Source organism: Acipenser ruthenus, chromosome 5 (assembly GCF_902713425.1).
Source record: "Acipenser ruthenus chromosome 5, fAciRut3.2 maternal haplotype, whole genome shotgun sequence".
In the NCBI taxonomy this organism is placed as follows: domain Eukaryota; kingdom Metazoa; phylum Chordata; class Actinopteri; order Acipenseriformes; family Acipenseridae; genus Acipenser; species Acipenser ruthenus.
The window spans coordinates 76,768,123-76,783,523 of record NC_081193.1 but is presented as its reverse complement, the minus strand read 5'-3'; the positions used below and the strand labels follow the sequence as shown (position 1 = coordinate 76,783,523).

At 41.7% G+C, this 15,401-nt stretch overlaps 2 protein-coding genes across 3 annotated transcripts in view; both read left to right on the top strand.

Annotated features, from left to right (window-relative positions):
- Nucleotides 1–1,107: 1,107 nt before the first annotated feature.
- On the top strand, nucleotides 1,108–7,343 carry LOC117402722 (tRNA (adenine(58)-N(1))-methyltransferase, mitochondrial). The gene is made up of 7 exons (XM_034004132.3): nucleotides 1,108–2,503; nucleotides 3,783–3,885; nucleotides 4,172–4,362; nucleotides 4,651–4,742; nucleotides 4,893–5,119; nucleotides 6,561–6,644; nucleotides 7,159–7,343. The coding sequence occupies exons 1-7, from the start codon at nucleotides 1,766–1,768 to the stop codon at nucleotides 7,221–7,223; spliced, it is 1,500 nt and encodes a 499-aa protein (XP_033860023.1). The 5' UTR covers nucleotides 1,108–1,765; the 3' UTR covers nucleotides 7,224–7,343.
- A 5,497-nt stretch (nucleotides 7,344–12,840) lies between these two features.
- The window catches only part of LOC117403116 (bifunctional glutamate/proline--tRNA ligase-like), a 48,488-nt gene continuing 45,927 nt past the window's right edge, over nucleotides 12,841–15,401 (top strand). For both annotated transcript variants that reach the window (XM_034005121.3, XM_034005120.3), the window contains exon 1: nucleotides 12,841–13,096. In XM_034005121.3, coding sequence (XP_033861012.3) covers nucleotides 13,054–13,096 — 43 coding nt within the window. In that variant the 5' untranslated portion in view covers nucleotides 12,841–13,053. The remainder of the gene's footprint in view (nucleotides 13,097–15,401) is intronic.

Here is a 15,401-nt window from a genome sequence, read left to right as displayed (position 1 = left end):
GTTTTCTGGTCCAAAGTTTGGGCATCACAATGAAATCTGGTGACTGCAAGGGTAATGATGGCGTGAATCATCTACGCTTCAAGAAGTTTTCTCATCGGCACTAAAACATAATGAAATGAATGGAGCTAATAATAACAGCATGTATTTGTTTTTACCTTCTTCGCTGTTATTAGCAAAGGGACCACTATCAGGGTATCACCGTAAACACAACATTTGTTTCTGAACAAAATAAGAGGTTATTTATGAAAATCTGACGAGTAGTACTGTATTCACTGAGTTGTGGTTTATATTGTCCTACCCCCTTTATTAAATGAAGTTCTGGAAATATTGATCGTGCCCCTACAAACCATGTCATATTTTGCCGCTTCCACTGACCCCCACCCTGCCTCATTTTGATCCCCAGGGACCCCTCCATCAAGGCAACATGAGGAAAAATGTATTCCTCATGGGAGCAAAAAAAAAAGTTGAAATCTTGTTTTGGGCCCTGAACTAATGGGGCGGCGACTGTGTGCAGTTAAATGAAAAGTGGTGGGCGGTGCTATTGGCTTCTTATATAGGTGATTGATGTCATGTTATACGGCAAGGCATGGTCCAGAGATATGCTAGAGAGTGATGGACAATAGTTTTCTGGTTCGTTATATTTATTTTAAATAAAGAAACACCGGTCAGTAATGTTATACCAAAAATATTTAAATGATTCGCTTGTTTCTTAAAAAAAAAAAAAAAAAAAAAAATTCACACTTATCTGATGAGTTCACGTGCGGTGGGACTAGGAACAAAATGTATTTAGAATGTACTGTAAAATGAAATTGTCCAGATCTGTCGGCGGATACGATCTTTAAAAAATATTTTTTTTTCCCGACACAGTTCTTAAATGTGTGACGAATATAAATAACTTCTTATTTCTCCTTATGTCACAATTAAACAAGAACCCCGGTGAAATGCATGAGTGTACAAATGTGTAAGAATCCCCATATTGTTCAAAAAAAAAAAAAAAAGCTAGACTGTCAAAGACAATATATAACAAATAGACGCTTTTAAAAAAAAGGCAAATTTGACAGGACAGCTGCCAATCTGCCAGCGTTATTACTTGCGAAAGATAGCACTGAGCTGCTGCCTGCAGCCCGCGAACACGTGTGTGTCTGCTTCAAGATTCGCAGAAACTGAGTCGCCTAATTGATGACGTACTCTCCCTCGCTGCTCATCTCGGCAGCATCCAGCAAAGTCCTCGGGTTATAAAACGGTTCTGATCTTCATGTTGTGACTTTATCATCTTTACTTGCTTTTACTTATAAAATAAGAGGAGAGTTCTCTTTCAGAATACGGGGCGGTGTACATACAGCGGAGGTTTTTTTAATCATTTAAATTCTGCTGATTTTGACCTGTGTTTATTTATTTGCACCTCGTCCACACAGTCTGATCGGGTAAACACAATACAATGTTGTTACATCGTTAAAACGATTCATTATCAACTCGGTGTTTATTTTTTAATTTCCAATGGTATGCTTTACTTATACGTTTGCGAGTTGTTTGTGTTATATTGCAAATTCCTGTTAGAATTCCTAAATACACCAGCATATTTTTGTTGCAATTAATCGAATTGAGGATTAGACCGTGTTTATTTCATTTGCAAATGCAGATTGTTTTTCGTTGTGTGTTGTCAAGTTAGTTAGACCTGCAGCCTAACCCAGGCAGGCCAGTAATACTTTTATTACACTTAGTTCGTAATATTTTTAGTACTACCTAGTGATCACAGTTAAAACTGATGATGCTGACCAGACCCTCCCATATCCAAGCTCTGTGTCGTCACTTGTTGACCAAACGAGTAGACCTGTGTCTGACTGGGCAGCGTGCACCAGAAAGATGTGGACAGCATCCTCCCAGTTATCAGCTGCTGGTCCCTTATGTAGTGACGAGCTGGAGACGCGTGTCTTCAGTTCCACCTGGGGAGAGCGGCCAGGTGGGCCATGACAAAGGGACTCCCCAGAACTCAGAGACAGCACTGCAGGAGAACGGTGTGCAGGGGGGGAGAAGGAGGAGGGCGTGGGAGAGATCCCTGTCTCCCCTAGAGAGAATCAGCCGACTCCTGCCCCAGGACTCCCTGACGGAGGATATTCTGCACCTGCGGGCAAAACCACGGGAGGAGCAGAGTGATCAGGAGGGTTCCCTGACTTCCGAGGCTCATGCTACTAAACCCACTGGTGCTGCCGATTCCTCTGAGCCACGTGACCCCTCGTCCCGGGAGGTGCCCTTCAAGCCAGGGGACCTGGTCCTGGCAGAGTTTCGCATGAAGCACCGCGTGGAGTTCAGGAAGATGTTCAGCCTGAGCTCGGAGGGGAAGCTGCACAGTAACTGGGGCCTGGTCCACCACCAGGACATCGTGGGCAGGCTGCCCGGCCAGGTGCTTCGGACCTCCACCGGCATCAGATTCCTGATGAGACGTCCCGCGCTGGACGAATTCGTTCTGCTGATGAAGAGGGGGCCCACCATCTCATACCCCAAGGTCTGGGCATGTCCACCTGCAGTTTTAGCACATATACATCGGACTATAGATATATCACCCATAACTACAAAACACCCAATAGTGCTAAACTGAGAAATACTTAAAGAAACAAACTTTTCAAAGACACGGAAGACTTCTAGGCCAAATTTTCACATTATAGCTCCTACTCCTTGGAGATCCAAGTTCCTGAGTTGATTTTATGAAAACAAGAAAACAATTCGGATATTAGAAGATCCAAGAAATCTGTTTTATTTTGCCTCATATTAAAGTACAATGAAAACTGAATTCACCTAACCAGTTCAACCGTTGTTTGTTTCAACAGTTCAGGCGTGGTCACACAGGCAACTTTTTTCGACAGCAAAAACAGGAACACATGTGCTGCCTGCGTGTTGCCTTGCAGTTTGCGGTGGTCACACGAGAGACAAGCATACAGTCGACAAGCTGGCAACACACAGGCAACAACGTAATGCAACCCAATCAAAATGCACGTTTTTGTCACGAGACATAAACGTGTTGTGAAGGAAGGCTGTTGCTGCTGCTTTAATAGCAATGTTAGATGAGGAAGAGGAGGAGAGCAGAGAAAAAATCTAGTTTTGGGTTAAGAAAGACATGAAGAAATATTATTGTATCACTTGATTTTAAACTTGCACAAAAAAAATGTCATTAGGTTTGTTTTTTCTAAAATTTGGTGAACAAGTAGTCATTTTTTGGTAAATTGTTACAAAAACGCAACCATTACAAAATTCTCATTTTTTTTTTTAATCTCATGATTTTTTTATTGTCTTTTGTTTTCATTTATTGTACAAAAAGAAAATGGAAATAAAGGAAACACAAAGTAACAGTTCACCTCCGCAGAAACCTTTTACTTTTGTATATGTCATTATTTCTCAAACCAATAAAAAAATGCAAAATAATCGGAGCTTCACTTCCAAATCATGCGTCCCCATCGCTATTTTATTATCATGTGACACTACTATCAAATATGATTGACTGGTATTGAAAAATGTTACCCTCGTGTCACCTGAAAAATAGAACATCGTTCTAAAGTGAGAGACCCCTTGTTGCCGTCGACAAAAGTCGCCCGTGTGACCAGGCCTTAAGGGAGTTACCGTTTTAGGAAACTTGTTAACAATACTTCTCTGTGTTATCCTTGTCTGGTAAAGGCAGTTTCCAGGTGACTGTTGATACAGGTTTCAGTGCAGTCTGCTGAGGACGGACTCTGTATGATAACGGTGGGAGCTTCCCAGTGACCCGCCTGCCTGTGGTTGTTTCCCCCCAGGATGTGAACGCCATGCTGATGATGATGGATGTCAGTGAGGGAGACTGGGTGCTGGAGACGGGTTCGGGATCAGGAGCCATGACACTCTTCCTGTCCAGAGCAGGTGAACAAGCTGAAAAATTAGAGCTGTCCTGAAAGTAGACATCACCATGACCTACATCCACTGTATGTACTTGTAAAAATGTAAGCGTGGACAAGCCTTTCCAAATATCCCAGATTCCAATACTGCGAATAACCAAGCTTTATCACAATGGAAAAAATGGTTCTCTAGTTATATGTAAGCATGTCCTGCAGTATGTACAGCTATGGACAAAAGTTTTGCATCAGCCCGTAGAATTAACTCATTTTGCTTCATAAAGTTCCCCCTGGTGGTGGTGGTGTTGTTTCAGTGGGCTCGAGGGGTCGCGTGGTCAGTTTCGAGGTCCGCTCAGACCACCACGACAGGGCGGCGAGGAACTTCCAGCGCTGGCGGTCAGCCTGGGAGGTGGCTCACAGGGAGGAGTGGCCAGACAATGTGGCCTTCATCAACAAGGACGTGAGCAACGCAGCCTCCGACATCTCAGAAGTCACCTTCGATTCGGTAAGGAACACCACTGCTGCTGTACGCAAATACCTGAGCCGACAGAACTTGGTTCCAGGCATGCTGTAATCATCTTAATAGAGACGTCCTGAATAGCTGGACCCTATTCACAAACCCGAAATGGACTATCTCAAAAACTTCTGTATAAACGGTGGCTTTGGAAAATGAGAAAAATGTTTTCTGATTTTAAAATGATCCATTAAGAAAGAATCGATTTTGTGTGCATGTAAGCATAGCAACTGAATTGGTTTAATAAGCGTGCTGGTATTTGTTGTTCTCCCTCCCCAGGTAGCGCTTGACATGCTCAACCCCCAGGTGGCCCTGCCTGTGGTGCACCGGCACCTCAAACAGGGAGCAGTGTGTGCTGTGTACCTGGCAAAGTGAGTACACATTTACAGATACTGTCTGTAGTATACAGCTTACTTTAGGCACAATTCCTATATAGACTCTTGTCTTATTGAAACTGCTGTCCTTTTGAGCGTGATGTCCTACTATGACTGTCCCGTCCCTCTCCTCTCCTCCTGTTCCAGTATAACTCAGGTGGTGGACCTGCTGGAAGGGGTGCGGCACTATCGGCTACCTTTTTTCTGTGAGAAGGTGACGGAAGTGACGCACAGACACTGGCTGGTGGCCCCAGTTCTAAGGAAGGACGGGACCAACGCACCCAGGGTACCGCCAGCAGGGGTCAGAGGTCAAGAGGGCGAGCCAGGGAGCAAAGGTCAGGACCAGCCAGAGGACCCCACCGACCAGGAGGAAGGTAACAAACTAACAAGTCCCCCTTTTCATTGCTGCACAGGTCAGCATGCAGAATCAGGTCTAATCCGCAAATGACCAGTGATCTAAGCCAAGGGTGCACAATTAGTCTTCTAGGTCTGGGGCCCTATTTGTCTTTGTTCCACCTGTACCCCGAATTATTTACTTGAACCAATTTAACCTTCCAGGTCTCAATCAGTTAATTATTTAATGATATTATTATTATTATTATTATTTATTTCTTTGCAGACACCCTTATCCAGGGCGATTTACAATTGTTGCAAGATATCACATTATTTTTACATACAATTACCCATTTTTATACAGTTGGGTTTTTACTGGAGCAATCTAGGTAAAGCACCTTGCTCAAGGGTACAACAGCAGTGTCCCCCACCTGGGATTGAACCCACGACTCTCCAGTCAAGAGTCCAGAGCCCTAACCACTACTCCACACTGCTGCCCAATGATACTTATAAAACCTTACAGACTCCGGACCTTGAGAAACAGATTTGCGCACCCCTGCTCTAGGTTTTATTATAGACTTTCAACCAATCAGAGCACACGTGTGACAGAGAAACGTCTCACAGAGGAACCCAATTCGTGACGTCAACATGCCACTTTCAGTCTTTACCGTGCTGCATTCTCCATGTCATACTTGCTTTAAAAAATCATACCTGAGGCACCTCTCGGAATTCCATTTGAAACAGTGGCATCTCAATCGGCCACCTATATAGCTGGATTTTTAACCTGTATATTAATAATAAAGCAGTATGTAATAGATGTATAGAACGGTGAGCATCTGTGTGGGTTATAGCATGATTTGAGCTTAAACGGACCTCAGCTTTCAATGTTCACACCTCTGTTTATATTCCGCCATAGAGACGTTTGCCATCCTATAACCCTATAATATAGTTGCTGTATAAAGTCTTCATTATTGCTGGGAATAATAACTCCCTCCCATTTGTAAAAATCCATTGCATTATTGTTATAGAAAGATTACCTCAAGCATTTACCCTGTTGGTAGTGTGAGTGCTTCTGTGCATTTCCGAGGCCCTGTTGGTAGTGAGTGCTTCTGTGCATTTCAGAGGCCCTGTTGGTAGTGAGTGCTTCTGTGCATTTCCGAGGCCCTGTTGGTAGTGAGTGCTTCTGTGCATTTCAGAGGCCCTGTTGGTAGTGAGTGCTTCTGTGCATTTCAGAGGCCCTGTTGGTAGTGTGAGTGTTTCTGTGCATTTCAGAGGCCCTGTTGGTAGTGAGTGCTTCTGTGCATTTCAGAGGCCCTGTTGGTAGTGTGAGTGTTTCTGTGCATTTCCGAGGCCCTGTTGGTAGTGAGTGCTTCTGTGCATTTCAGAGGCCCTGTTGGTAGTGTGAGTGTTTCTGTGCATTTCAGAGGCCCTGTTGGTAGTGTGTGTGTGTGTGTGTGTGTGTGTAACTGTGTATTTTTGCAGGACTGTTGGAAACAGTGATGGGCAGACCCTTTGGAACGGTGCCTTATGTCGCCCGTCCTCATCACGAGCAGGGCAGCCACACAGGTATGGGCAATCTCCTAAACTCCAGACTAATTACATTTTGAGATCTGCTGGTTTCACAGCCCCCCCTACAGTAATGTTACCATTGGTAAATAAGTTCAAGGTTAGTGCTAATCAGGGTCTGTGAAACTAGCTGTAAGTTTTAATGGGCTATTTGGACTATTTTCTCAGTCTGATGATGTGATGGGATGTATTGATTCAAAAAGGATTATGTGTCAGTAAATCAATATCACCCCAGTGCATTTAGTGGCACACTAATGCTTTATGAATACGGCTATACATTATTAAACAATCAGTACCTCACATCACAACATCACAGTGAGAACATAGTCCAAGTAGCCCAGTTATATAAATATGTATTGTTTAGAAAAGTAAAAAATGTCTATGACAGGGTTACACCACCACTCGCCTCGCCACATATTAATTCAAGCTTCATGGAAAGATTTTACTTTACTGTGTGCTACATATCAATAAGTTAACTTTGGAAGAAAACATTTCCCTTGTTTCATATTTCTAGCTTTCCTGGTCAAGCTGAGGAAGTTCCTGCCTGTGCCGCATCTCCCCCACACACGTGACTGCTGAATTCAGTTCAGAAGAAGAGAAAGACTAAAATGACAATCAATAATAAAGATGCAGATTGTTCCATGTTTTGTAAAATGTATTGTATATTTTTTGTATTAATAAATATGTAATATATTTCAATATTTACCTATTTTTACATATTTTACAAACGGGACTGGAAACACAAAATACCTTTTTTTTGTTTGTTTTAAAGCTAACACTTTTTCATTGAAGAGCTCCTTACAGTAAAGTTTGAGGCTAAGAAGTGTATATTTTCGAAGTCTAGCTTGGTTCAAACTACAAACATGGAAAAACATAAAAACAAAATGAAACAGATAGCCATTAAGTGCTGTGAACCCATTTAAAACCCCAAGAGAGGCATAAGACAAAAATACTGAAAATAAAAGATATGATTTCAGGGCAGACAAAAAAAAAATAGAAAACATTTGATATTAGGACAAGGTGGATGAGAAAAACGACTAAGATTTACTGTAAACTAAATTAAATATTCCATAGAGTTTGATTAATCAAAATAGTCAGAGTCACACATACATGATTTGTGCGAGATGAGGTGAGCGACATAAAGAACAAAAAAATTGTCTCTCAAGTATTTCAATGCGAGTGTCCACACTGCTGAGAAAAGATAGCATATGTAGCGAAGCTGACTTTCCCGATTGTTCGCCACACTGATTTATTTTCACCATTACCGGTCTCGGCAAGTGTGGGGTGTGGAAAACTGTTTTGTCAATCACAACCGCTTTGGAGAGAACAGCAACACGGAAAGCAGATAGATACAGAATAAAAAAGTACATCATTAGAAACACAGGGCAACATTTGTCTTTTCAATTCAATGAAAAAAAAGGTTAAGCAAATTCAATTGCGATGATTACACACCACATTTGTCTCATATAGAGCAGTTATAATTCACTTATATAAATAAAGAAGCACCATTTGGAACCAAAGCATTACAATCATGAAATGCTTGGTACACAAAAGCATGTTGTCCCATAGAAATGTGTAATTTAGTAATGTGATAAGTGTCCACGTCATTTTCACATACAGTGTTGGAAATACTGTAAACAAGCAAGAGTATAGAGGATTAAAAAGTATAGGCGATTCCTTGTAGCCCAGAACTGGATGGACGTACATAATGTTTGCTGAACCTAGAACTCTTTGCATGGCTCTTTGAAAGGCAAGCTAATTCAGGAATTGCAGCAGACAAGATGGACTTCTCCCCCAAAGTCTGATGTCGGTATGTGTGAATATACACCGTCGTTCATCGCACCAACACAACGTAGAGGTCGTCCTTGTCACGTTGATGTCTGAACACTTTGTGCACCCTCTCGTTTCGCCTCGCCCAAGTCTCGCGTGTGTAAGTCTGTCTTAATGTTAACCAGCTGAGGGGCCATTCAGCCCCTCTATGCTTGTCCGCTTCCTGGTAGCTAATTGGTGTCAAAACTGGGTTTGGTGTCAAAAAGTTGGGTCTTAAAGGATCCCATTTATTCAGCATTAACAATGTGACTAGGTAGCCCATTCCATACCCTTACCACTCTCGGTGTGAAGAAGTGTCTCCTACCCTTTGTCCTACTTCGTCCAGCTCTGTCCTCTGGTCATGGTTTCTTTTTTGTGCTTAAAGTATTGATTAGGGTTAAGATTTTAGATAATTCAATCAAGTTCCCCTTAGTTCTTCTTATTACCAGGCTTAATATATTGTTTTAGGCTTGCTCACTGAACAAATTCTATAGTTTGTAGATCAACCTAAAATAGTGAAACCAGCAATACTTCTTGATATGCATCTCTATATAAATTCCAGAAGCTATAATTTGATGTAACATTTGATAATTAGTTATGTAATGGAAGTTGTACCATGTCAGGTCCCCATGGCATCATTGAAAAAGGAATTGTAATTTTAATGGACCTTTCCCGGCAAAGCAAAGTTTTACATAAATAAATAAAAGTACATGTCAGATAATTACATTTACCTTGTATGTAATTTTACAGCAACAGTCCATCCAAAGAAAATCCTGTATTAGATCATCATCTTTAACAAAATAATCACCTTAACAGCTTTACCATACAAACAGGATACAGTATAATGTCCTGTATAATGTCCTGCTGTAGAGAAAATTAATAATACCTTAACTACAGGGGTGCAAATCCTACAAAAAAATGGTTCAATTTCACAGCAGCATCCCACTGATGGCCAGATTGTAACCCCTGAAGGCATGTATTAATTCTGCAAGACTACCTTTGACAGCATAACCTTCATGTTTGTATCCGGAAAAGACATCATGGCCAACGCTGAACACTTAAAACATAGGTTCAAGTCCACATTAACCATAAAGGGCACTAATGCCTGTATAGATTCATCCCCATTTCCCAGACTCAGCTTCAAGTCTCTTCCCTCTCCATTAGTGAATCAGAAACTGTAAGTATCTCCAGGGATGGCTCTGATGAATCCAGATGGGTATGTGTAGCAGGTCAAAAGCCCTGCACGTGTAGATAATGTAAAGTTTGGCAGGGGTGGGGTTAATTCCAACTCTGACAAATCCATGTGCGGAATGTGGCTGGGGCTTAATTGACTAATTGATGAGCAATTAAGCCCAGCCATGTGGTATAAAAAAGCTGGAAAGCCAGTTCTTTTGTTCTAGTTCCAGCAAGTGTGCAGCTGCATTACTGTGTGGTGTGCCAGGGTGAGTGACCTGTGTAGGGATTAAGTTAAGGGATTCTGAGCCCACAACAGTTTATTTTAGTGTGTCACAGAGTAGTTTCTGGAGCGAGACCTCCCTTTTAGTGGGAGCAGCGCTAAGCCAGTGTTTGACAGGCTTTTGTTTTTAGCTGTTTTCTCACTGTATTTTGTTTTGTGTTTTTGGAGCTCTTATTTTGATTGCACTCTGTCTGTGTATGTCCTCGTGCACTAGGGCTATCATTGCTGGTACCCTAGTGGCAGCCACCTGTTACTGCAACTTTTTGTTTACTTGAATAAAGCCTAAATTCCTGAGTGATGTTGTCAACTGCATCCCTCTGTCTGTCTCTGTCATTGTTCAGTGGACACCCACAACTAAAGTAGCAGGTACTAAGACCCCCTGTTACAGTACGATTGAAAATATTTCTGAGGAATTTGGCAGTTATATATCCTAGTCTCACTTTTTCTTCCTCAAGAGGCTACTAGTTTTAGAATCAAGATCTCAAATAGACTGAGAAACTGTGGAGAGAAAGAGTAGACTGGTTTGACCTTTGTTGCAAAAAGTAATTTTGCACCTGGAATAAAAGATGCTGACTTTTTTTTCCCCACTGATGATATTATTTTACTCGCGTCATCTGATTCACATTAAATGTTTGTTACTTGAAGATTATTCAGGTTTCTTAAGGGAGAGCATTCCATAATTTAGGAGCTCTACAGAAAAAGCCCTACTGCTTTTGTTGACCCTAGGAATAACCAGCAGCCCCACATCCTGTGATCTCAGAGTGCGGTTTGGAAGATACAGGGTCAGTAACTCCTGCAAATAACTAGGTGATAATCCATTCAGGGCCTTGTAAGTTAACAGCAACATCTTAAAATCAATTCTATACTGCACAGGAAGCCAGTGTAAAGAAGCCAAAACAGTGGTAATATGTTCACTTTCCCTGTTTTTGTAAGAATTCTAGTGGCAGTATTCTGAACAAGCTGCAAGCGGGATACCACATGTTTTGGGACACCAGAAAAAAGTGCATTACAATAATCAATTCTAGATTAAACAAAGGCATGCATCAGTCTCTTGGCATTAACTGATATATAGCTGGGTATCATCAGCATAGCAATGGAAGTTCACTCTGTGTCTGTGGATAATGTATGTAATATCAATGTTGTAATCCTGAATAAAATCACTAATTAATGGAGCCTTATTAGACCTGACAACTTAGGTGTAAATTGGTCCAATCAAGAGCATGTGATTGAGCAGGGGTAATAGGAATTTGATGAAGGTTACTGTAGCACACACCTCTGTGTTTACTCAGCGGGTAGCGGGAATGACAGGATACTTTAACCTGAATTTCACATGCCTCTTTAGATTCCCTTGATTGGTCAATGTTGTGACATACTTCCACCCATCCCGCTTTGGCTTCCCCGTTTATCGGACCCTTTCCCAAAGCGGGTCGGCTAAATGAACACGGAAAAGCTGTATCAGGAACAACAACAGGGTTTTCAACCTGGGTTGAGTGGTGCATGGAAACGAGGTACATGCATCAAGCCTTCACTGGACCACAACGAGTGAGGGAGCAGTTCATTCCCCATGGCCTCTATTTTTGATATTACCTGCAGTGGTGGGTTTGTAATGTGGATTACATTAAGGGATAAACTGAGACTACCAAATCCATTTCACATGTTGTAGTGACAGAGGCATTGCATTAGCCTGCAGTACCTCCCTCATGGGATACCCTGGCTGCCAAGGAATGCCCTTACTGGAATGGTGCTGTATTCCACAAATTAGATTTGCATAACAATTGCATTATTATTATTAATATTATTAATAATAATAATAATAATAATAATAATAATAATAATAATAATAATAGAATGTTACACATTCTGGAAATTGCAAACATCAGCAATTATTTATATATAAATATATACAAATATTGTATAATTTATTATAAATGTATAATACAAACATAGAGGGAGAGGGGGTGTAGGTGCATACTTTTTATATTGTGACTCACCTAATATCTACTTCCCATCTCCCTTCTACAGTGTAATACACCTGTACAGAGTAACAAAATGAGATTGGTGGATTGGGTTGGGGCAGCGGCTACATGTCCTCTTTTTGAGGTTTCTGGCTTCACCTTGGCTGTGTCCCGGAACCCTTGTTTTGCGTTGCCGTGTTTGAGGAGGGGCTGTAACGTGGGGGAGTGCAGAAATGGTGCTGCTGCTGCGTGGCGATGGTGTGTGTTTGTTTGACTGGAGAGAGACAGAGAGTGCGTTTACGATACTTCTTTGCCGGCTAGATTGCAGACGGGGTGTGCGCCTGACGTCACTGGTCTATGCAGACGGCGCTTGGACAGTTTGGGGAAATTTCCCAGGCAGCAGCAGAGCAGACGGGGCAAACATGTGACGTTAGCTGACTTTGAATTTTCTGAATTCTGAAAGCAGAAGAGTTATTAAGCAATTGTACCCTTCATGATCCCCGAGTGTTATAATGACAGATCAAATAAGGCACAGCCCAACAAAAAATAATAAACATACAGATTCACGAACACTACACGTGTCTTGATATATATATATATATATATATATATATATATATATATATATATATATATATATATATATATATATTGATGTATTAAACGTAACTATAGCAATGCACCCTGCTTACACCTGCCAGTTGTTTTGGAAATTGATGTCTAGTTTGTTCTCTGATCCCATTCAGTTCCATAGGCATTAGCATGGAAAATAAATTATGCAAAGAGTTATTTCAGTAACTTCAAGACTGTTTAAGATATGTCTTTGTCATTCACTATACAGTAGTTGTAATCACACAAGCTCCTTTTCTGTGTTATTCACACCCCCACCCTAGGTGGCAGTACACTTTCCCTAATAGCTGCATGTCGTTCTCCACTCCTCTTGCACTTATATTGTTTAAAGACGGTCTGATCCAGGCCCAGCGAAGCCCCTTTTAGGGTATGTGCCGGTTGCGCAGTCTTTACGCTTCGTGGATGCGTGATCTTTGTTGTCACGCACTTTGCCGAACTTGCCGAGGGTATGCGCGCAGACCCGTGTCATTTAACGTAGATCCTGCGCAGACTCTCAAAGTCTGCGCGACGTGAACTCACACAGAGTAGAGAGAAGATAACGGAGGACGCAAGGCATAAAATGGCTTTAAACCTCACCATCAATTCCAACAACCCTCCTCTGGGTACGTACACAAGTGTATATACTGAGCACAGGTCAATTGTTGCTATATTGCGGTAGATATTTTGATTGAGGAACGAATACCAACTGTGCGGTGTTGGGTGTATACTGCCCAAGTCGTGTCTGGTTTAATTTAAATACCATTTAGTTAAAGTAGTTCAGAAGCAGCACACAATTGTAATGCAACATATAACATTGCTCGTTGTGCCTGTCAGACACATGATATGCGGAGGGTGTTTCACGCAATGCTTATTTGTTTATTTTATTTATTTTTTAAATATTGTTTTTTAAATATTCCGGTCATTCTCAAAAGTTTCGATCTATATATAAGGATGAAGCCAGGTCGTGCAAAAACTTTTTATTTTCTTCCATTTGTAATTTATACAATGAATGATTGTACCAGGTGCGATGATTTTGTATTTTTCGGCGGCCTGGGCTTTGCGGGTAAATGTACACAGAGGTACTGATGGTTTGGTTCCTGCACTCCCCCACCACTTTAGACACGCTGGCTGATGCAAGCGCTGGGTAAACGTCAGGCTTGGCTACTACAGGAATAGACTACAGCAGAGTGCAGCTCTGCATGCCTGCGATTTCTGACAACATTCATCTGTAATATTTACTGTGAATGCAGATCATGATGCTTCGTTTTGTAGGGAGTTTCTATCGGTTTTGTTTTTCTTGAATATATACATATACTCCTATTGTGATGGAACTTGGTGCAGGCATTTGAGGTTCATCACTATTGGTGTGATTTGTGTCTTGTGATTGGACAAATGAACGCCATGTCGTACATATTTGGAAGAGTGTAACATTTTGCAATGACATTTGTTTCAATCTATGTGGTTGAGCTTAAAGGCACAGTCTTGTGAACGGCATGTATTGAATTCACTGTAATCCAATTTTGATTAAACTTGGTTTCATGTATTTATTAAGTATTCCTATTGGAATATTTGTTTACTTGCCTTTTATTCTACCTTTCCATCTGCACCAAGAAACCAGTCACTAAATATATCTGCAGTCTACAGAGCAATCTCTTCAAACTACACGACAGTGAAATGAAGTGGTCACCAAAAAAACAGATCTGTCTAACTTCTGTTGGGGGTGGGGTGGGGGATACATGCACATGTTTCGACCTGTGTTGCATTCACATACCAACACTGAGTAGACCTACAAAGCTTCTACAGTACATCTAAATTAATCTTTCAAAACCAGTGACAGGGAGACCTCCAAGTGGCGCATGCGGTAAAGGTGCTCCGCGTGGAGTGCAGGATGCGACCTATAGCCTGGAGGTCGCCGGTTCGAGTCCAGGCTATTCCACTGCCAACCGTGGACAGGCGCTTCTTAGGTTAGCCAGGGTGTCCTCAGCTCACCACGCACCAGCGACCCCTGGAGACTGGCCGGGCGCCTGCGGGCTTGCCTGTAAGCTGCCCAGAGCTGCGTTGTCCTCCGATGCTGCAGCTCTGGGTTGGCTGCATGGCGGGCCTGCAGAGTGAAAAGCAGCAGTCGGCTGACAGCACACGCTTCGGAGGAGCCGCTCCCCAGTCAGCGCAGGGGTGGTAGTGGTGAGCTGAGAATTTCACAGTAAAACCTTGTCTAAGAAACCAAGTAGCAGATTTCGGATGGCACAAGACCCGAGGCTAGTCCATAGAAAGCTTTCATCAAAACACATTCCTGAGTATTGTGTAAAGCGAAATTGCTAGTTAATATTTGGATCAGTTCCACTTCCACCACATGTCCGCTTACTTTGAAGACTTGCCTGGTTGGAGGGACAACAAGTTTTACCCTTATGCTTTGCCTGTCGGACAAGTAGTTTTTATTTATTTTTCCTATGTTCGTTCTGTTGCTAGAAAGACACTCTGGGTATATTTTTAGAGAGTCACACAAGTTTCTGAAAACTGAATTGCGGAAGTCTAGCACCGACACAAACATTTTAAAACGTATTTACGTCCCACCCCTATCACTTCTGATTGGTTAGCTGTGGAAGAAGCTGATCTTCAGAAATGGCTGCTTGAGAGCCTGTGTCAAGGCACAAGCTAATCTTTTAAACTTCAGGTATTATTTATGTTGGGGTTTTTTTTGTAAATTAGCAAATAAGTGATACTGCTTTCTTAATACATTAACCTGAAATTTAAATGCAGCAATCTAGTACAGTTACAAAAACACAAACACCATAGTTGCTAAGGTATAAGCCGATTAGAAAAAATTGTGTTTAATTTATAACACTTCGTGGTCAAGTGTGTACTTGTTGGGATGTTTAAAAATAACCTAAAGTTTACTGTTTAGAGGCATTTCAAGACAAACTTTCCCTG

Bases quoted from the DNA above. Each gene is read 5' to 3' on its own strand.
- LOC117402722 (XM_034004132.3), top strand. From the start codon at position 1,766: ATGATGCTGACCAGACCCTCCCATATCCAAGCTCTGTGTCGTCACTTG. The intron at 4,743-4,892 runs GTGAGTACACAT...CTCCTGTTCCAG, and splicing joins TGTGCTGTGTACCTGGCAAA to TATAACTCAGGTGGTGGACC. The intron at 5,120-6,560 runs GTAACAAACTAA...GTATTTTTGCAG, and splicing joins CCCCACCGACCAGGAGGAAG to GACTGTTGGAAACAGTGATG.